Raw genomic sequence first — 23495 nt, forward strand, 5'->3', positions numbered from 1 at the left:
TGATTTGGACTTGGTTTGGACTTAACTGGTCTTCAACTTTGTTTTGGACCAGTTTAGGACTATTCTTTCTTTTGTTTCTGGACTGGGTTTTCTGGCAGGTTTTGGACAAATTTTAAGCAGTTTTTTTTGGTCTTTGTTTTGGACTTAGTTTAAACTGGTTTCTGCCTTGGTTCAGACTGGATTTTGGATTGGGTTTAGATCAATTTTAAGCTGGTTTTCAAATTGGTTTTGGACCAGTTTAGAACTATTTTTGGACTTTTAGCTTTGGGATGATTTTGTAATTTGTTTCAGACTTGGTTTAAACTGGTTTCTGCCGTGATTTTGGGCGAGTTCTGATCCCGCTGGGCTAGTTTGGTGTGTCGTTTGGTGTGTAATTGAGTGTGTAGTTTGGTGTGTAGTTGAGTGTGTAGTTTGGTGTGTACATGTGTGTCTTTTACAGTCTAGTTTACATATCTGCCCGTAAATCAGCTTTTTACCCACTCCCCCCTCCCCCTTCTCCTCCCCCTCCCCTTGAGGAAACAGAGTGAACAGATTGCCCCCCCCCCCCCATCCTTTCTTCCTCCCCCCCCCCCCTCCCCTCCTCTTCCTATCCTCATTCACCTGAATCCTGCTGCGGGAGAGAGAGGAGGCGAGAGACACTGAGAGCAGGGGGGAGGGGGGGAGGCGGAGAGGAGGGGCAGCATGTAGTGATGGAGGATGGAGGGTGGGGGAAACTGGCGCCTGCGCAGTTCCTCCTTCATCCCCTCCGCATCGCCCCCCCTCTTCTCCCTCCCTCCTCTCTCTTTTTCTGCAGCATCAGTACCACACTCCCCCCCCTCCCCCCTCCTCCCTCCCTCCCTCCCTCTCCCTACCTCCCTCTCTCTCGGTCGGTTTTCCTGCCGGGCTGCTGCTGCTTTGCGCGCTGCGGGGCCACACTGCGACCGCACCGAGGAGGAAGAGGAGAAAGCCTCGGACCAAGAGGAGGGTCAGCCTGAGCACGAGCGGCGGAGAGGCGTCACGAGGAAGCAGCAGCAGCTGAAGAAGAAGCAGCAGCAGCGAGGAGGAGGGTTTGAACGCGCCGTCAGCGCAGCAGCAGCAGAAGGCGGAGACGCGTCACACCGCTCTTCCTCCCTCCATCTGTGTCCAGGGGAACCGAACAGGAGCTCAGCGCCGACCGGGAGCACAACCGGAGGAAATTGTTGGAATCTCGGAGCGCAGAACGACGAAGGACGCGGTGTCGCTAGCCTCCCCCCCTCCCCCCCGGACCAGGGCCGATTCTCCGTTTTCTAGCAGCCAGCTCGGCGCGGCGACACCATGAAGGACCGTACGGCGGAACTGCGAAGTGTAAGCACAATTTTTTCCTCTCTCTTCATCCCTGTCGGCCTCCATGTTCCCTCCTCCTCCTCCTCCTCCTCCCTGCCGCCTCCCGCCGCCTCTCGGCCTCGCCGCCTCCCCTCCGCTGCGCCGGAGGAGCGGTGCGGAGGAGAGCTCGGGGAAAACGGCGCTAAAGGGCCGGATTGTGCGGGTTTGGGAGGCTGTGCGGAGGCTGTGCGGGAGCCCGTCATGCTGTGAATACAGAGTGGGTGAACGTCGCCGCAGCGCTGAGAGGATGGAGCCTGAAATGGAGGCTGCTCAGACGCTGTGTTGGTTTGTGTGAGTGCGGGATGTTGGGTTTTGCGGTGCGGTGAGCGCTGGCTGGAGGTCACGGCTGCAGCGCGCGCTCCGCTGTTTTCCGGTGTTTTCCGGCGGGGTTTAGACGCAGAGGCCCTGCTCCGGTCTTCATGGCGTTTTTTTTTTTTTTTTTTCCGCCTCATGCAGCGCCGCGTGCATGATGGGTAAACGGCTGCCATCCATGCTAATTGTAATCGGGCCGTGCGTGTCCGTGCGTGCCTGTGTGACCTGATGGAGGAGCAGAGACTCCAACAAGATGCAGTGATTTATTTTTTTTATGTTTTTTTTAACCGAGGCCGCATCCTGCAGCCAGCGCGCGCCTCCTCCCTGACGGAGCCGCGTGAGTGTGGGGGCATCAGTCCGGATCAGTTGGGGGGGGGGGGATCGATCCAGGCTGGATGGATGAATCAGGATGCAGGTGGAGCAGGGGATGCAGCTTTATCACCGCGTGCTCCCGTACGGTGATAGTGGAGGGGGGTGGGGTGGGTAGGGGGGGGGGTAGTATGGAGGGGGGGGGGGCTCATTGTCCCACAGCCTCACCCATTTTATGGCCGAGTCTCCGCACCGGGTGAAACGGGAGTCTGCGGAGCGACGCTGCTGATGGAGGCGGTTGGGCGGAGGGTGGGGGGCTGTAGGATGGGTGGGTGGGTGGGTGGGGTGGGGGGTGTCACATCAGCTGGTCAAACTCTGCGGCTCCACGAGACTCCCGCCGCCGCCGCCGCCACCACCCGGGTTCAACCGGGTTTGCCTGAGGCAGACTCACCTCCTCTTCATCCTCTTCATCCTGCCCAAGTTCACAGGGATGTTTTTTTATTTTTTTATTTTTTTTTTGGGGGGGGGGGGGTGAGTGGGGGAGGGGGGCTGATGATCAATGGTATCTGATTAATAAATCAGCATCTGAGCGGTGTGTGTGTGTGTGTGTATGTGTGTGTGTGTGTGTGTATGTGTGTGTGTGTGTGTGTGTGTGTGAGTTTACCGCACTGCTGTCCGTCCATCCCTCCTCATCCTCTCACCTCCTTTATCACCTCCACATGCTGCTTCCTCCTCTTCCTCCTCTTCCTCCTCGTCATCGCTCCACCTGTCGGCTTCATTTATGATTTTCAATAAAAAAAAACACCTGAGTGGAAATTTTAGAGACATTTCAGAATATATTTTGCTTATTTGTTTATTTTTGCAGCATTTTTGTTTGTTTGTGAGTTAACGTAGAAACAGAAAGTGGAACCCTGAGTGATGAAGAGCAGGACGAAGGTTAGGATAATAAAATAATAATAAAATCAGCTCGTCAAACTTGACTGGGAGGACGATTCTGATTGGACGATACACATCAGCTGATTCGCTGTTGGCCCTTCGACTCCTCTGAAGGCGTCCGGTACCGAGAGGTTTCAGAGGTTATCCGGTCCCGTCTCACACCCTCGAGGAGCCTCATGTTGGGCTCCAGAATGTGGAGGTCCGGGTTCGCAAAGATCCGGGTCGGGATTGAATAAATAATTTTACGTAAGTAATCCGTGAAAATCAGAAGTCCATGTTGACTTTTGTTTCATCACAAACTCGAACGTCCGGGTCAAAGTCGACGTTAGCTGTCCTTCTACCGCGTCACATGACCTTCGACCTGGCTCGTCACGGCGTCTGTCCGTCCGGTTCTGATTCTGTCAGATGCAGATTGTATCCAGATGATTTCTGAGAGTCTGAACACATCAGGAGGTCTGAAATGATTCCAGTTAGATTTGCTTTCAAACCACAGACTGTTTATAAAAGTGTTCGTAGCTTCCAGGTCTAAAAAATGTGTCCGATGCAGAAGTGTCTTAAGCTGTAATACCAGCGAGTGCCACTAGAGGTCGGCTCCAAAAAGCATCCGACTCCATAGACTCCCATTCAACTTCTCTCATCAAATCCAAAGTGAATAAAATGTGTCCATCAGTTATCTCGGTGTTGTTAGCTAAAGTCACTCCTTCTTATTAGTTTTCTGGAGGTCCATCTGAAAATAATCCCTCATTCATTAGAAAAGAAGATTCAAGAAGACCTGTTTTTAGGGGCGTGTCTGTTTGATTGACAGGCCTGTGGTGCAGTCAGGTTACAGCTATCGGTGGGCGGGACGTAGTATCGTCAGGTTTCCAATCAGATCAGTCAGATCCACCGCTTGCTCCTCCCCCAGCTTGTCCAAATATGGTTACTTCCTGCTCCAAACCGTGGACATGATGAACTCTGTACGATGTTTTAGACGTTAATGTCGGTGTTCTACGTTTCAGACCTGGAACTTGGACATTTTTAATGACAGAAACAGGAAGTAAGGGAGGAACAAAAAACAAAATTTATAGGTTAAATGATTAAAAATATGTAAAAGTTTTGAACTTAAATTTGTAATCACTTAATATCTTAATAGTTTTTTTTGCAGTTTATTTGTCCGTTCACAACTTCACGATGACTCTTAAAATTCAGAAACGTAAACGCCTGCATTTATTTGTCTGTGAACGTTGGAAATAGTGAACCTGCTACAATTTGAATGTAAAACTCTTTTATTTTGACACTTCCTGTTTCCAACAGGTGTCAGGTTTAACGACCTGAAGTCTGAACGTCCGGCAGAATAAAGTTGAGTCAGGAAATATTTATAAAATCAAACTGACGTTTCGTTTCACTGCTGCTCTGTTCGAACTGTCACACAAACTTATTTTCATTAATAAACTACGATTAAAGATTTAGTTATATTTTTCTGGACATTTAATGAAACCACTAAAGTCTAATGGTTTAATAATATACAACAATAAAATAAAAATGTCATTTGTTTCCACTGCATAGAACAGATTTATTATTAATAACTAAAATACTGAACTGTTACTGAAACATAAGAACAAATTACTGACAAGAATTCTACTAAACTGTGAATCAGGGTGGAGCCTATTATCTACTCATGTGACTCTAAACAATAGAAGAAGGAGGTCATCATCCGGGCATCCATCCAGTTAAACATCAATCATCCATCATCTAAACATCTAATCATCCATTCATCCATCATTCATTCATTCATCAACCATCATCCATCCATCCATCCATCCATCCATCCATCCATTCATTCATTCATTCATTCATTCATCCATCCATCCATCCATCCATCCATCCATCCATCCATTCATTCATTCATTCATTCATCCATCCATCCATCCATCCATCCATTCATTCATCCATTCATTCATTCATCCATCCATTCATCCATCCATCCATCCATTCATTCATTCATTCATTCATCCATCCATTCATTCATCCATCCATTCATCCATCCATCCATTCATCCATTCATTCATCCACCCATTCATTCATTAATTCATCCATTCATCCATTCATTCATTCATCCATCCAATCATCCATTCATTCATTCATTCATCCATTCATTCATTCATTCATCCATTCATCCATCCATCCATCCATCCATCCATTCATTCATTCATTCATTCATTCATCCATCCATCCATCCATTCATTCATCCATTCATCCATCCATTCATCCATCCATCCATTCATTCATCCATTCATCCATCCATTCATTCATTCATCCATTCATCATCCATCCATCTTCTTGTCGGTTCCATCCTTTCTTTCCTTCTTTTCTTTATTCATCCCTCCATCATTATCCTCCACCCTTCTTTTCTTGTCACTTCTCATTTCCATATTTTCCCTCCATCATCCTGTCATCACCTCATCCTCCCACGTCATTAATCCATCCATCTTTTTCTTCATCCTCCTCCTTCCTGTTTCTCAGAGGCAGATTATAATAGTATTATTATTAGTACTATTATAATTCCATCTCTCCTCAGTGACTTCCCGTCTCCCCCTCTCCGTCCCTCTCCGTCCCTCTCCGTCCCTCTCCGTCCCTCTCCTTTCCTGATGACTAACCCTCGTCGTTCCTGCGGTCAGCCGCGTCTCTCTTCTTCCTCTTTTTTATTTATTTTTTTTCCTCCTCTCTGACTCGCTCTGTTCCTGTCGGCCATGTTGGACGATCACCGGAGAGAAATCCGGCTCACGTAATCCTGCCGGTAACAGATGCTGCTGTATCATGCAGCCGCAGCGGCAGCAGCTCTGTAGTAATAATTATATTTTTATGTAATCGTCCACATCACGGTGACGCCGTCACCCCGCGCCACCCCCCGTCACTCACTGAGAGTTCAGAGAAGATCGGAGTGTTTCCTCTCCAACAACAGTCAGTTAAAAAGCTCAGATACATCTTCATTATTCATCTTTAGATTCATGAAAGTCCAGAATTAAAAAGAGTTTTAATGAAGCAGCTTCCTGATGAAACGACACAAACAAACAAACAAACAAATCTTCTGTTAACGATGTTGTTTTCTGTGTTTTTAATGAATAAAGAAACAGTTTGGTTTAATGTTAAGTTGCTAGTGGGCGGAGCTAGTTTCTATTGTTGGGTTTCTGACCGCATGAAGGTCAGTTCATGTCATATTGATCAGTTTTATTAAAATGAAGCCGTTCGACTTTTAATGTTTTTGTGATTTATTCTGAAGTCTCAGACTGAAACCAATAAAACGTCATTTTATTCTCAGTTTAAATGTTTTTACCCACAAATTCTATTTTATGTTTTTTTTATGCATTAAAAAGATGATATTTAATCATATTTAACTGGAAATTAGCAAAACTAAATATCATAAAAACATAAAATTGACTGAAGATGTTTCATCCTGGATTATTTATCTTTAAATTTGTGTTGGTGAGTAAAAATCACATTTAATATCTGTGAAATATTTCCTTATGATTCACTGTGATGTCATTATTTAACAGCTTCAGGAGTCCTTGAAGATTTTTTTTTATTTTAGTGAACTCTTCAGTCAGAATATTTTTATCACATTTCATCAGGTTTTTAAAACCACTGCTTTCAGAGTGTTTTTAAAACAAACACAAGATAAACGAGTTGAGTTTTTAAATAATTTAAACTTGTTTAATAAAATGTGCGTGGGCTGAAGTGACTTGAGGAGTTTGAGGTTTTTCAGATGAAAGTTGCTGCAGGTGTTGACAGTGAACGCATCGTGAGGATGAACAGTTTTCCGTCAGTCTGTTGCTCCTCGCTGGTCAGAGTCGTTCAACGTCTCTCTGACGGAGGAACGATGTGGCTGCTGCAGGAAAAACGCTTCGTCATGTTAGGCAGCTTCTGTCGCGTGATGGTGACGCTCCGGTTTTCTGTGACGCTCGAACGCCTCACAGGAGGGCCTCATGTTCGAGGCCGTTTTCAGATGCCGCGTTGGATGTGTTTGGACTGCGATTGTACGACTTCGTTGATTCGTTGATGTGCTGAAACAGCTGTTGATCATGCTGCTTCTTCTGGTTGTTCTGCTTTTTGCCGCCAGTCAACGTTAGTTTTCAAAGAACTGGATTTATATTCTGTTTAAATGTGTGTGTGTGTGTGTGTGTGTGTGTATTAGCATATCTTATTTCAGTCTCATTGATGGTAACAGGCGGGTGGGGGTCTGAGTGGGGACATAATTCACCCTCCGCACACACGTTCTTGTTTGTGTCACTTCTGAGGACATCACAACGACTTACATTAATTTTCTGCAGAGGTAAACGAAGATCTGTTTATTCTCTTTGGCGACACCTGTGGTGGTCGGCTGTAACTGCAGCTGTGTTTGGACTTCACTTCGCAGAGATCCAAACAGTGTCGCCTCTGTGACATCGCTCTGTTATAGGAGGGTTAGCCTTTAGCGTTAGCTGAACCAATCAGAAACCTCTGGGTCTTAAAAATAAAAACAAAACCTGCAGTTCCTCGAATGTCCACTAGTCAGTCCGCTACATGTTGACAGCAGAAATAAACAGAAATAAACATGTTTACAGTCTTTTCCAACAAACACTTTTGACCTCTGTTGTTAATTTATTCGTTCACGACAACTGTTCAAATTTTTATACAACTCACCGTTTAAATTACATTTAGACTGCAGAATTAACGGCGGGGCTAATTTGACTGACAGGTGGGTGGAGTCACAGTCAGCAGGCTGCTTGCGGGTTTCTATTTTATTCTATTCTTTAAAATGGCTGCTGCGTGTTCAGGCGTGTTGCTGACACACAGTCACATGTTTCTGTGTGTGTGTGTGTGTGTGTGTGTGTGTGTGTGTGTGTGTGTGTGTGTGTGTGTTCAGTGTCTGACTGGCATGTGGTTTGTTTTGTCCTCCTGGCAGCAGCAGGTGGGTGGGTCTCTGTGTGTTTGTTTTGACTCAATTTAAACACACAAAGAAACACACACACACACACACACACACACAGAAAAATACACACACCTGCCGTAGTGACTTGCTCAAGGGCACCTTGATGGCAGCAGTCTAATGCTTTCATATTAAAGTTTCTCCGAGCTGCTGCTGCTTCAGTCGGCTCCGAGATCGGGTCGGTTCTGGACGTGAGCTCAGAGTTAGGAGGTCGTTTTCATAACCACGGTACCAGGATGTTGTTGTTTTCTTCTGTTTATGAGTCACGAGTCATAGTTGCCAGGTGATGTGTTCAACTTTCATCATACTCCGACCAAAACATCTCCGTCATTGTTATTAATTAATTAGTGGGACAGAAACACTGATTGGACTCCGACCAAGGGGGCGGGGCAGTGAAAATCCAGTCCAATCAACCCCCCGTGTTGGTTTTTCTTGCGTGTTACAGCTAAACAACATGTTTCATTCAGGCCTTCTGTCATCATGTGACACGTGTGTTTAAAAAGATCATATGTGTGCAGACAGAGAGGACCTGCTGAGGCCAGTTAGTCAGTAAAGATACGGTGACCTGAAACTACAAAAGAGACACGAGGCAGCGACGGAGAGACAAGAGACGACTGCAGAGAGACAGATTATGATTTATGTATGTCCGGTTCCGGAGATGTGGACCTGTTACATGTCTGTCCCTGTCCAGTGTCCTGATGTGTCCATGAGAAGAGATGGTCAGATGATGATTCAGATGGTCGGCAGGTTTTTAACCACAGGCTCCGCCCTCTGATCAGCTGATCACAGGTAACCAATGACTCCTGAGGCAGTTTGATGAAGACAATGAGGAAGAGTTTACAACAAACTGCAGCAGAAAATACATCTGTGGCTACAGGCTGGACGCTAATGATAGCTAGCTCATCACTGTGTGTGTGTGTGTGTGTGTGTGTGTGTGTGTGTGTGTGTGTGTGTGTGTGTGTGTGTGTGTGTGCCAGTGGCCATCCTTCAGCCAAGTCAAGGGCAAACCCTCCATTACTGCCGGCACACAGGAGGTCACTGTGACATCACCGCGGTACTGCCTGCTCACATGGACTCTATGGAGATCTACTGACTCCATATTAATATCTGCTGATATCTCCACTGATATCTTTACTAATATCGATACTGATATCTCTCATAATATCTCTAATGATATCTCTACTGATATCTTTACTGATATCTCAACTGATATCGCTAATGATATCTCTGATTGTCTCTCTACTGATATCTAATGATATCTAATGATCTCTAATGATATCTACTGACTCCATATTAATATTTACTGATATCTCTAATGATGTCTCAACTGTAATCTACTGACTCCATGTTAATATCTACTGATATCTCTACTGATATTATTAGTGTCTTTAGTTTTCTTTTTCTTTTTCTGTAAAGCTGATAAAACAGGAGGTTAAAGCTCATAGCTGCCGTGCCAGACGTGAATGAATCACTGTTTGTACATTATAGTTCTAAAAACAGAAAGTCTTCACATTGAAGAAACGTCCTTTTAAAAATGCCCTCACTCTCTAAAATATAATACAACATATGAATAAATTGTCCTGCATTTAAGAGCCATAAATACGTCCATGAATCCAACACCTTCAAACGTGTTCTGGGAGACGTCAGGGATGTCCTCGCAAAATAATCCCAGAAATATTTACATTTTATAAAATGTTGTGCAGAACATGATCCCATGTCCTCCCGTTCTCTTAACGTCTGTATTTTCTCCAAAATGTCCTCAGTAACCAGGTGTAAGATGAGGTCCCCACAATGACAGCAGAACCAGCGCTCTCACACTCCTCCTACGTAATATTGACCAAGCGGTATCTGCTGACTGAAGACAATCCCGTGTGTGGGCTGATTGGTCGGTAGGAGGCTGGTCATGTGATTTATAGCAGCATCTCCATTTAATGGCCCTGCAATCGTCCCTGGTCTCCCTCCAGTGTGTGTGTGTGTGTGTGCGCTCATGTATTATAGATGTACCCCTCCCCCCGCCACAGCTCAGCGAGCATCCTCGTAACAGCAGCAAACATCCTCCTCCTCCTCCTCCTCCTCTTCCTCGCCTTCCGCTCTGAACCTCGTTTTTTTTTTTTGGTTCGTTCTAAAGATGAACTCGTTCTCTCGGCCAATCAAACGGCGGCTCTGTTTGATTAGTAGGACGGCAGGTGACACGCCGAGAAGGTCGTTAAACACAGAACCGGGTTCGTCCTCGTCTCCGTTTCCACAAAGCCTGATGGGAAGTGTAGGCGAGGCGGTGATGTCATGCCGATGTCACAGGTGTGTCCTCTGAGTCACGGTGTCAGGACCAGTACGAGATTCATCACCTTAGTCCGGAGACAACCAATAATACAAACAAACAAACAAACTGATGGAGACGACGGCCGACAGACAGCTCTGAGCTTAAGTTAGTGTTTTTTTTTTTTTTTAAAGGAGTCTGGTAGCAGCGATGTAACGGCGTCAGGTGTTGAAAATATTCTGAATATAACAAACATCTGCTCACGGATTCACTTCCTCCATGTTTACGTCGGCATGACGGCGTAGGCGGTGTCGTTTTGTTTTTTTCAGTTTAAGTTGTGCGTCGTCTCCGAGGTTGCGCAACAGCTGTTTCTATGGCAAAAAGATACATACAATAATCAATCACGTTTGTTTCCATCGCTTTGATTTAATCAGCAGTATAATCCCGCTGTTTTCAAATGTTATTACTCATCTGAAGTGTTATCGTCTGATTTCAGTCTCAAAAGCTTCCTGCAAATGTTTCAAAATAAAAGCCTTGTTAAAGTCTACTGAAACATTAGAGGACTTTTAATTTGAAACAGATACAGGAAGTGTTGAGTTTGTTTTAACAGTGTAATTCAGTAACTTTTAAAAAGGCAAACGGGAGCGGATCAAAAAGCTGCTAACGTTTTATTACGTCATTTGGTTAAAAAGTGGGCGGAGCGTCGTTCAGCTTTACACCTGTGGACATGTTGTTGTTATTTTCTGCCCCCACAGGAGCTGCAACAATTAGTCAGTTAATTGATTAGTTGTTCGACAGAGAATTCAATCATCGAATATTTTGATAATCAATTAATTGGTTTGAGCCTTTTTTAAATTTTTAATTTCAATGATTTTATTCTACTTTATAAATATTTTCTGTTTCTTTTCTCCTCTGTGACGATCAAACGGTTGATTGATTAATCCAGAAAATAATCGACAGATGAATCGACAGTGAAAACAACCGTTAACCTGCTTTTTGAACCACGTGTTCGCGTTGACAGCCGTTTGCGTCGTGAACGTTACCGCTCACATCTTCTCCTCTGTACTCTGTGTGTAACTGGAGGACTCCACCAGAGGGCGCCACACATGAACAACGATGTAATCAGAACATCAAAACACGCCGTCGGCTCCGCCCACATTCTGTTTTTCCAGGAAATGTCTCTGACTTGTTTACATTCAGTTTAGCAGGTCCCTGTCACAGCTCCACACTGCCCCCACAGGTCATCTGTGTATTACATCTGACCGCCACGGCTCCACACTGCCCCCACAGGTCATCTGTGTATTACATCTGACCGCCACGGCTCCACACTGCCCCCACAGGTCATCTGTGTATTACATCTGACCGCCACAGCTCCACACTGGCCCCACAGGATCTGAAAACAACCACATTTAAAAAATGACGTAAACAAACCAATAAATTTGACATGACGATTGAATCTGAACGGATCGTTGAGGCTCACTGTGTGAGCGTCGCTTCGGTTTCATCCGGAGAGCAGCTAAGCGTTGGTTGCTCGTGGGCACGTTGGCAGCTCAGACAGCTGTTCCTGCCGTCTGTGTGTCGGTCGAACGTCCAGAGGAGGAGGCGAGCGGTTTATAAATAGTTCAGAGATTACTGGCAGTTATTGAAACTGAATTAAAGCACGAAGAGGCCGGCGGACGGCCGAGCTCAGAACCGGGCCGCACCTCCTTCAAATGGACTCCTGCAGCTGACAGGAAGTCATCTCACAACTCGGACGTTCACCGTCGAGTCCGACCGGTGAGCTGAAATATTTTGTCTGTAAAGTACGATCACCCCGATGAAGCCCGATTGACATTAAATTAAAAGTTCTGACTCGACTCGGAGGCCTCAGAGACCGACTTGTTTTAAAGAACCACTTTTTGAACTGGACTCGAGTGATGACTCGTTTTTTTGTGTTTTTTTTCAGAAGATTAAAGTCTTGACTTGAATTTAGTCTCTGACTTTGAATGTTGACAAAGTTCGATTCCTTTTGCGTGAATAGGACTCGACGTGGACGTTTGGATTTATTTTGAAGGACTTTTTCATGTCGCCATTAAAGAAAATCACATCTGTGTCGTGAATGAGAGAAAAATCTGATTTGGGTCACGTTCACCTGCAGCATGAACACACACACACACACACACACACACACACACACACACACACACACACACACACACACACACACACACATACATGCAGTAACACACATGTTAGCGTGTTAACGCTCTCTGGGGAGCAGGAAATGGAATCAGGACATTTCAGGAACAGGAAATTGATCCTGAAGGACGTTTGGATCTAAAAACACGTTCAGTTTCGTTCACAGAAAACGAGGCGTTAACGTTTTCTATCGATCCAGATATTTACGATCAATAATAGAATTTACTCTGAAAACCACCTTTTTTTTTAATTAATTTTTTTTAGATTAAATTACAAAAACGTTGTGTGGATGTTATTTATCACTTTGTGGTCGTTTAGCATCAGGCTCCGATCAATTTAACTCTTTGCGGACATTCTGCGTCTCTTTTTTGGTTCTTTATGGTCACATCGAACAGAGTCTCTGGTTGTAGATATTTCATATTTCAGCTTTCATCCACAGAGCTGATGTGTTTCCAGCCGGTTTGATCTTTAAATTACTAAAATAAAACAGATGTGAAGGCGTTCGAGGTTTTCGAGGGCTCGTGCAGCTTCCAGCTGTGGTTTCGTGTCTCTGTGTGAAAGAGCCGAATCAATAAACCGATACAGCTTCATCTTCTTAATGAATCATTTACTCCTCGTTACAAACCGACGCATTTAATTCCCCTTTCAGCGGTCGCTTTGTTTGTTTGTTTTTCGTTTATTCATTGATGTGGTGACACAAACAAACACAGATTTTTAGAAAACAGCGAGATGTTGATTCAGAATTTGAATAATTGAGTGAAGTTGAGCTGCGATGTGACGACGTTGAAACAAATCACACGTGTAACCGCGTTCATTGATCGACAGTCAGAGAAGAAGAGCTGAAGCTGATTGGTCGATACCTGATCAATACTGTGTTGATGCTGGTCAGTTAGTAGCTAACAGATGTTTCAGGAGGTTTAATGTATTTATTTATTAGTTTTAGTTCGATGTAACTTCTGTTGGATTCTGGATGAAATATTCTGACTGCAGGTGACAAGAGTTTCAGTTTAAAGGAACAGTTCACCTGATCAGAAAACAGAAATCACTCCCCGACAAACAAACACTGTAAACACGTGTAAACAAAACAAACACGTGTAAACAAAACAAACACGTGTAATCAAAACAAACACTGTAAATACGTGTAAACAATCATCTGTGAATGTGGTGAAACAAAAGGTGACATCACAACATGAGATTTATTACAACTAAAGAGCAAATCATTAAAACAAGTAAAAAGTTAATTTAACTTTCAGGAGGCGGGGTTTTAAATATCGAAGCTCCGCCCCTCCGCCGCCTGTCCACTAAAGCAGAACGCTGCTGCGAGGACGCACAGATCCGCTCTGAGGCCGCCTGCCAGCCGCCGGCCGACTAAAAGAAGATTATCTATCGATTCATGACTCACTGCATCCTGGGAAAACGGCTAGATTACCCAGAGTGCCGCGGTGCTGCTGAGGAGAGGGAGGGGCAGGGCCAGTGTGGAGGTATTTTGAGTCCACATGATGTGAGAACATCCTTCAACGTCTCATCTTTATTTCTGAATGAATAGAAGCCGAATAAATGAGTCAGACAGGAAATCAGGAGAGGAAATCGGACAGGAAGTTGGACAGGAAGTTGGACAGGAAGTCGGACAGGAAGTCCCTCTGAAGGAGATCAATCACAGCAGAACATTTCTGTTTCCTGGAAGTTTAAACTGCTTCCTGTAAAGATGAGGTTTTTTTTTTTATAAAGCTCCAGGAGGAAATACAGCAGAATGACCCTTTAAAGACGCAAACAGATCAAACAGAAGTTCTTCTCATTTTAGTTTTAGTTTTTTTTAAGGAGACAAATAATCACGATTGGAGACTTTTTGTCTGTTTGACGAACACATATTAACGTCTCTGATGACCTTTGAACCCTGAGCTTTTTTCATGAGCTGTGAGGAGCGGATTAAATTTGATGCGACTTTAAAGTCGATTGTCTCCGCGACACTTCGTCGCACGGACGAGACGATGACGTCGTTGGAAAGGTCAGGTCGCGCCGTTTCATGCGACGCGCGCCGCGTCTTCTCTGTGACGAACGGCTGCTGTGTAATTCAGCCGAGGAGGAGGGGTGGGAATATGGACCCTACGGGTAATAAAACACCTTAAGAAGAAGAAGAAGAAGAAGAAGAAGAAGAAGAGGAAGAGACGTTTATCCTTCATCCTTCATCCCCTCTGACCCCCCCCCCCACACACACCATTAGAGACCCCATCGAAGCTCCGCCCCCTCGTCCTTTCTTCTCTTTATCCGCCCCATTCGTCCCTCTGGCGTCTCAACGATGAGGACAACGAGTCAGCCGTTTATTTATAGACGCAAAGAAATAAAGAAAGAAGGCAGACAGTGTGTGTGTGTGTGTGTGTGTGTGTGTGTGTGTGTGTGTGTGCATGTGTGTTTTAATTTAACATGAAAGGGTGAAGACGTGATGAATGTAAAACCCTGTAGAGGTCGAACGGAGCAGCTGATCTCCGACCAGGTGGTTTCCTGTTGCCATAACGACCAGACGTTGATTAATTAATAGTTGATAGTGAACCTTCGAATGTTCAACCTGGGTCTGGATGTGAACCTGGTCTCTGGTGTCTCGGTCCTGGTATGTTTTAAAAACATTTTTTTTTTTTAATAAAGTGAAAATTAACGATTTTTATCACGAAGAGATTTTTTTTTAGAAATAAGAAAAGTCTTCTGTCACTTTGTTTTGTTTATTTTACAGAACCAATGAAACTTTTCTCATTTTAACATCATAAAGTTTTTGTTTTTTATCAAAACAAGGAACGCTGCAAATGTTTAAGAATCAGTTTTGACCCAAATCTTTGATTTCCAGTTTCCTGCCGGCGTTATAATGTCACGTGATGAAGCCGGTCTGCAGACTGACGGTGCGTTCAGGCGCTCACTAAATGCTCTGAATTCTCAGTGTCTGTCGGATTAGAAGGAGAAACATGAAAGCGTAATTTTTTTGGTTTTGTTTTATTTTAAATCAGATCTCTGTAGGTGAATCTGGTTCGTGGAGGAACGAACGGTCACACAGAGCACAGATGGACTCTGGGTAGAGCCAGAGATCCCAGAGGATTGTGGGTAACACAGCTCGCTGCTGGCATGGTTTACTGCAAACACACACAGAAATACAGGGTGTGTGTATTCATGCATGCAAATACACACTCACACACACACACACACACACACACACACACTCACACACACACACACACACACACACACACACACTCTGCTGGCATGAGAACACACTCTGACACCTGAGGTCAACGTCCTGATTTAAGTCTGCATGACATGAGAGGGAGGGGGGGGGGGGCAGGAAGGACGGCGATGAAGAGGAGGCATAAATATATGAAGGAAATAAAGAGGAAGGAAAAATAGAAATCAGAGGAAAGACACGGATGTGAGGAATTAATGGAATAAGAGCTTCTTTAAAAAAAAAAAAAAAAAAGAATGACAAAGAAAAAAAAATTAAGAACAGGAGATGGAAAAAAAAGAAGGAATTCAAATAATAAAAAAAATGTATTCAGTTATTCAGGGGCACTTTTTTTTTTTTTTAATGAAACATTTCTTATTGGTGCAAAAATATTTTCACGTTATTATGAGATGCCAGTTCATTTCGTTTTTACGATAAATTGCTCTCGTTATCACAATTCATGTTTTTATATTTGTTTTTTTTACAAGATGATGAGATTTGTTGCCTTTTAATTCTAAAAAATTCTCATAACGAGAAAATGTTTACGTTACAACAGAATCTTTCTTACATTATTCAGACGTTTTCTTTTTCTTAACGAGATAATAAATAGTCTGACGTATAATTTTATCTTGTTATTAAAGAAAACAAACAACGAATCTAAACTAAACAACGAAACTCTTGTGAGAAGTTTGAGGTCGACGTCCGTCCATTCAATTAATCTCGTTACACTGAAACGAGTAACGTCACGTTCACTTCACCTGTCCCTCCTCTGCTCCGCTCCACGTCTCTGTAAATCTGGTTTTTAGCCCCGCCCACAGAGCAGAGACTCAGTGAGCTGAAATAAAAACGTGTTTATTCTAAATAAATAAGTAGAAAACACTGAAGTGAGATGAGAGAAAAAGGACTCGTGTTTTTTTGTTGTTGTTGTTAGTGTTTTTATTTTTACGTTGTTGTTGACGTGTGTCGGCGGTTTATTTGAACATGTATTTTACAGCAGCAGGACTCTCCCCCCTCCCCCATCCTGTAACTACAGCCCCCCCTCCCCCACCCTCCCCTCTCTCAGAGCTGCTCAGTCAGTCACGTTAATCACATTAATGTGCTCGTAAACACACAACACATACGTGTTCCCACGTTGAACACGAGCGCGTCAAACGACTGACGAATCACGTCTCGCCTCGTTTGACCTCATGACCTCGATTCCGGTTTCCACAGCGACCCCAGAAATCCGAGTCTCAGACCTCGTGATGCGGAGTTTAACCGACCAATCAGACGCGCTCGTTCAGTTCGACTCGTTCGTCTGAACCCGGTTTTATTTCATAGATAAATTAAATAGTTTCAAAATAAGTGTTTCAAACAACATAAAGGCATCGTACTCTTTACAACCTAATTCTTTGGTATCGTACGTTAGCATCGCGTTCTTTAGCATCGTATTATTTAGTATTGTATTCTTTAATATATTTTATCATCGTAAAATAAATAATCCGTGTTGAAATAGTAAAAGTAAAATCAATAAAAAAATTCTGTAAAGTATCCACGCTTTTAATTTTTTTGTTTTAAAATTTTTACATAATTTTTCTTGAATTTCAAGTGTTTGGTTAAAATATTGCAAATCTTTAATTATTGTAGTTATTTCTTGAGATTTTACAGATTTAAACTTGAAACTTTACAGCTTTTTATCTTGTGATTTCTGTTTCTTAAAATATTTTACTTTACCCTTAAAATCTGTTTAAAGATTGATTTTATTTAAACATTTTCTAAATTCTTTTCTTTTCTTTTCTTTTTCTCTCTTCTTTTTCTATTTTTATTGTCTGCGGTTGTCGTGGCGGCGGTGGGCTCGGTTTATCTCCTGGGCGTCTCACAGATCACTTGGTTCTCTGAAGGTCAGGGAGTCCTCTGCTGTCACCAGGGGGGCGGGGGGAGAGAGGGGGGCTGCTGCGATGCCTTCAGGGACCATGTCTGGTTCAAACATTCACACATGCCTGCTCTTCTGTCTTTGTGAGGACACGCTACGTTTCTCAGAACCCTGAAACCGGATTTAATCCTGAAACCGTTCTGACCGATTTGATAGATCCCATTGGACCCTTGTAGACCCAATTGGATCCAGTTAGACCCCATTAGACCCCGATGGTTCCAGTTAGACCCCATTAGACCCCGGTGGTTCCAGTTAGACCCCGATGGTTCCAGTTAGATCCCATTAGACCCCGGTGGTTCCAGTTAGACCCCGATGGTTCCAGTTTGATCCCATTAGATCCCGATGGTTCCAGTTAGATCTCATTAGACCCCGATGGTTCCAGTTAGACCCCATTAGGCCCCGGTGGTTCCAGTTAGACCCCATTAGACCATGTTGGTATCAATTACAACCTGGTGGTTCCAGGGTAGACCCCATTAGATCCCTGACATGGTTCTGTACCTCCTGAGGCCTCTCTGAAGTATTTCCCAGCATGCCCTGCACCTTTACGGGTGTCCGGTTGGGTGACGACCCTCCGACAGATGTGACGCAGCTCCGTGTTTTCTGCGGTTTATGTTGGCGTGTTGACGGCAGCGTGTGATTGGTGGACGGAGGCGGCTCGACCTTATCAGCTCGGAGCAGACGCGCGTTTCCCATGATGCTCGGCGACTGTTTGTCCCGTCAGAGACACACAAATGTTGTTTTTATCTCGTTATATTTCTATTAAAAACAAAACAACAGCAGCTTTTATTAACGTCTGATGACGTGTTTCCATGGTAACAGAACGGCGTCCACACAGCAGGTTTAACCACATTTACATGAGACGCTTTTAGTGTGTGTGTGTGTGTGTGCATGTGTGTGTGCATGTGTGTGTGAGCAGGACGGAGGCAGCTGATCGCTGCTATCAAGGCCGTCTATTTCTGTCCGTATTGATCTGATCTGATCTGATCTGCAGAGGAGAAGCTCTCTCACACACACACACACACACACACACACACACACACACACACACATACACACCGACACACACACACACACACACACACACACACACACACACACACACACACACACATACACACCGACACACACACACACACACACACACACACATACACACCGACACCGACACACACACACACACACAGACACACAGAAGAGTCACAACAAAGAAGTTGAGATGATTTTGTGATAGATCTCTCGTGTGTGAACGCGGGTTCATTTTGTTTCCACCATGAGAAGGACTTCATTACCCATGATGCTTTGCTCCCTGCTCAGCTGTAGCTTTTATGTTTAAACCTGCAGCATCAACAGCTAAAAAAACAACAATAAACAAAGGAAGCAGGAAGTTTCTCTGTTATGATCTTCAGGAAATACATCAGCCAATCGAGCGTCGTTGAATAAATATATAAATAATAATAAAAAATGACACAGTCACGAGAGAAATAAAACAATTTGATCTGAAATTAGAGTTAAACATCTGATTTATTACAACATCAAACCTTTTCTGGATCTGATGCTTTCAGAACGTCGCCATGGAAACAACACAGAACATTAAATGTGTTGGGTCATGATGTTATTTATAATATCTCATTTAATTTTTTATATTATTTATGTTTACATTATTTACATTATTTGTATTATATTATTTCAATTATATTATTTACAATATTTATATTCTTTATTTACATAATTCATATTTCAATTATTTATATTATTTACATAAATATGAGTGAAGGTTTCAGAGACTTGCTGATCTTCAGGGGAAGTGCTTTTATTTTGAAGTCCCACGCTCGGGCCTTTTTTAGTTTGTTTGTTTTAGTGAAGCACCTGTCCACCTGTCTGTCCACCTATCCACTTGTCCGTCCACCTGTCTGTCCACCTATCCACCTGTCCGTCCACCTGTCCGTCACCGTTCAGTGTTCCCCGGAAACATTTTGGAGTGTCTGCAGGTGGTCGAAGGTTTTCGTCTGCGCGGCCTCCAAAACAACGACTGTATTTTTCTGCATTTTTGACTCAACCCCCCTCTTTTTGTTTGTTTGTTTGTTTGTTTGTTTGTTTGTATCGGAGGTCAGAAAACTGTATTTTAGTGGAGCTGACTCTCTGACATAACGCTGTCTGTCTGTCTGCTATGTGCTGACATCACGCTGACATCACGCTGACATCACAGTGACATCACAGTGACATCATGTTTCCTGTCTGCAGGCTAAGGACAGCGACGATGACGAGGAGGTGGTGCAGGTGGACCGGGACCACTTCATGGACGAGTTCTTCGAACAGGTGAGACACGACCGCACTCACACCTGCAGGGACCTGCTGAGGGGCCACGAACCTCATGTTTGTCAAAACAAACACGAAACGTCAGAACTTTTTAAAAAAAAGCTTTAAAATATTAAAATATTTGATTGAAACTATTAGAAACTCCTGCAGGGATGTGATGATTCCTGTTGAACTTCCTGCTGGTTTAATGGATCGTCTGTAGGGATGTGATGATTCCTGTTGAACTTCCTGCTGGTTTAATGGATCGTCTGTAGGGGTGTGATGATTCCTGTTGAACTTCCTGCTGGTTTAATGGATCGTCTGTAGGGATGTGATGATTCCTGTTGAACTTCCTGTTGGTTCAGTGGATCGTCTGGAGGGCTGACCTCTCTGTGTTTGTGTCCAGGTGGAGGAGATCCGCGGCTGTATAGAAAAGCTGTCGGAGGACGTGGAACAGGTCAAGAAGCAGCACAGCGCCATCTTGGCCGCACCCAACCCTGACGAAAGTAAGACTCAACACACACACATTTTATTTTCTAATGAATGAGGGATTATTTTCAGATGGACCTCCAGAAAGCTAATAAGAAGGAGTGACTTTAGCTAACAACACCGAGATAATTGATGGACACATTTTATTGACTTTGTATTTGATGAGAGAAGTTGAATGGGAGTCTATGGAGCCGGAGGCTTTTTGGAACCGACCTCTAGTGGTACTTGGTGGTATTGCAGCTTAAACACTTTCTGCATGTGCTCGTAGCTACGAACTCTTTCATATCCCGTCTGCGTTCCGGACACTGTTGGACCGTAAATACAGAGATGACGTGTCAGAAACCTTCGGTCGGTCGACCTCGAGCCTCTGGGTGAAATCTGATCCCGTTAACGACCCGCTGATGAGATCCGTCCCTTCGGAGCTCCTCCTGACACACGAGGAAGAAACGAAAGAGCTGGATGCTCGGCGAGTTCAGCGCGACCCCGACGCAGCGTGACTCAGCAGCCGTAACTCAATGTCACCGCTGGCGCCCGGGGACGAGGCACCGCTGTCAGGAGCACTGCAGCGGAACAAGCACGGCCTCTTCATCGGGTCAGCTGGAGGAAGAGGAGGCGCAGGTTCCCACGTTTATCTTTAACCCCACCGAATCCAGAACTCTTCTTCTGCCGAGGTTCATCATCTCTGACGCGCGTCCTGAAACACAGTTCAGAAGTCCCCTGAGAATCTGTCCCATTTTAGGTTTCCTTCAGTTTCACTGTGATCAATGGTGTTTGTCTGATTACCCATGATGCACTGCAGACAGGAGCTGTTCACACACAGTTCGGCTGCTGTTAAAGGGACAGATCGCAAAAATAAAACAAATGGAGGCTAAAAATAAGTCGTGACAAACCGGTTGGCTTTACTTCCTGTATGCTGTCGATGTTCAGCTTCCTGTTTGTTTGTTGTTTTATTTACCTTGTTGTTGTTTGTCCTGCATGCTGCTTTTATTTCATGTTTTCTCTTCTGTTGTTGCATGAAAATGATGATTTTTATTTTCTGTTTTCTCGTCCTTTGTTTCTGTTCCTTTTTCTTTCTTTGTTTCTGCCGTCCTTCCTCCTCCTCTTCCCTCCTCCTCCTCTTCCTCCTCCTTTTCCTCCTCTTCCACCTCCACCTCTTCCTCCTCCTCTTCCTCCTCCTCCTTCTTCTCTTCCTCCTCCTCTTCTTCCTCCTGCATGCTGCTCTGCATGATGAAGATGAAGATTTTAACCCCGGACTGACGAGCTTCTCGCTTCTTTCTGTGAGTTTGAGCTGAAAAAACATTTTGTTTGTAGTTGAGTTCAACAGGCTCCGCCCCCATGCTTCAGGGGCCAATCAGAGCCACCGTACAGATATATACCGGAGGGTAACTCCATGAATGAATTAAAATCATTTTAGTTTTTCCTGCAAAAATTAAATTAGATTTTATTTTCTCATCATAAATAATCCAGATTAGATTCAGTATTGTTTGCAGGGGGAGGAGTTTCTGTCGAGGACACGCCCCCCGTTAACAACCTTCCACCACCTCAAAACCGACTGCGGTAAAGCTTCTATTGTGAAAAGCTCTTGAGGAAGCATCTCCTCCTGAGAAGCTGAACGGGGATCAGAGAGCTGGAGATGATGAGTTAGAGTGAACGAGCTGATGAAGAGGAGGAGGCGGTGACGAAGGCGCCCAGAGAGTGAGAAAGCGGATCGGATCGGTGCCGGGGTCGGTCGGATCCTCACACTGATCTGAGGCGACGTCCCGACTCCTCTTCTTCCTTCTGGTGAGAACATGTCGCCTCCTGTCTTCCTCACTTCTGGGTCAGCTCGCGCTCAGCTGCCAGCGTCCCGTCATGCACAACGCAGCCCCGTGAATAATGCATGATGGGAATTGTAGTGAGAGCAGCGGAGTGCGGCTGCAGACCGCAGCCATTCATAAAGAGCCTTCCTCCTCCTCCTCCTCCTCCTCCTCACAGCTCAGTTATCTTCGTCTCGACCGACATCGTCGCTCTGAGGATGATGAGGGAGAGTCACAACAAACAGGAAGTGAGCAGCTGCACACGATCCGTGAGGAAACGTTTCTGCACTTCAAAGTAAAAGAAGTTGTTCAGAGAAACAAACTGAGGAGTCGACAAAAGAAAACACACAGAAACTCTTTTTAACACAAACACAGAAGAAATGTTTTAATTTTCGCAGTAGAAACGTCATCGAACGATGAAACGGCTTCGATTCCGGTTTCTGCCGACGTAGGCGAGTCTCCGATGACACAAACGTGTTTCAACTGCTGATCAATAAAATATAACAACAACACACTGACAGAGTGTGTACACACCGGCTCATGACACTGATTGGTCAACAGAAACCACCCGCCAATCAAACGAAGAAGAGTCGAGAATTTTTTCATTAACAATAAGTCAGGACTCTTCAGAGTTCAGGTTTACAGGTCTTATCGGGACTCTTCAGAGTTCAGGTTTACAGGTCTTATCGAGACTCTTCAGAGTTCAGGTTTACAGGTCTTATCGGGACTCTTCAGAGTTCAGGTTTACAGGTCTTATCGGGACACTTCAGTGTTCAGGTTTACAGGTCTTATTGGGACTCTTCAGAGTTCAGGTTTACAGGTCTTATTGGGACTCTTCAGTGTTCAGGTTTACAGGTCTTATCGGGACTCTTCAGAGTTCAGGTTTACAGGTCTTATCGGGACTCTTCAGTGTTCAGGTTTACAGGTCTTATCGGGACTCTTCAGTGTTCAGGTTTACAGGTCTTATCGGGACTCTTCAGAGTTCAGGCTTACAGGTCTTATCGGGACTCTTCAGAGTTCAGGTTTACAGGTCTTATCGGGACTCTTCAGTGTTCAGGTTTACAGGTCTTATCAGGACTTTTTTTTTACACCTGAGGTTTGACCACTTGACCGTCCTCCCTTCAGAAACAGGAAGCAGCGAGACGTCAGACGGTGACTCAGACGGCTGAGCACCACTGCAGCGCTCGTAAATCTGACCGCACCGCTGCTGCGCTGCATCCAACATGGCCGACGTGATGTGATGTACTGCCGCTCCTCCTCCTCCTCCTCCTCCTGAGGACCAGTCAGCATCCGTCGGTCCAACACTCAGTGTTTCTGTTGCAGGCGGACGTCCATACCCACTTTACTTCAATACAATTATTAATACATACAAATAATAATATATTTATATTTTTACATTATTATGTTGTATGTTGATTTGTGAATCTTTTTAAATGTGATGATTTGCTGCTTGTCTTCAGAAGTTCACTGAGTTTTTACAAACCAGTCGATCAATATGTGGAGGAAATAATCGGCAAACTTTA

At 44.4% G+C, this 23495-nt stretch overlaps 1 protein-coding gene across 1 annotated transcript in view; it reads left to right on the top strand.

Moving 5' to 3' along the window:
* Positions 1-834: 834 nt before the first annotated feature.
* Positions 835-23495, top strand: part of LOC138207963 (syntaxin-1B-like) — a 38993-nt gene continuing 16332 nt past the window's right edge. Inside the window, 3 exon segments of the mRNA XM_069165571.1 lie at positions 835-1323; positions 19634-19708; positions 20094-20193. Of these exon segments, the coding sequence (XP_069021672.1) occupies positions 1294-1323; positions 19634-19708; positions 20094-20193 (205 nt within the window). The 5' untranslated portion in view covers positions 835-1293.

This window comes from Embiotoca jacksoni, unplaced genomic scaffold (genome assembly GCF_022577435.1).
Source record: "Embiotoca jacksoni isolate LCO1_2020_lvr unplaced genomic scaffold, fEmbJac1.0.p SCAF_34, whole genome shotgun sequence".
NCBI classification, from domain to species: domain Eukaryota; kingdom Metazoa; phylum Chordata; class Actinopteri; family Embiotocidae; genus Embiotoca; species Embiotoca jacksoni.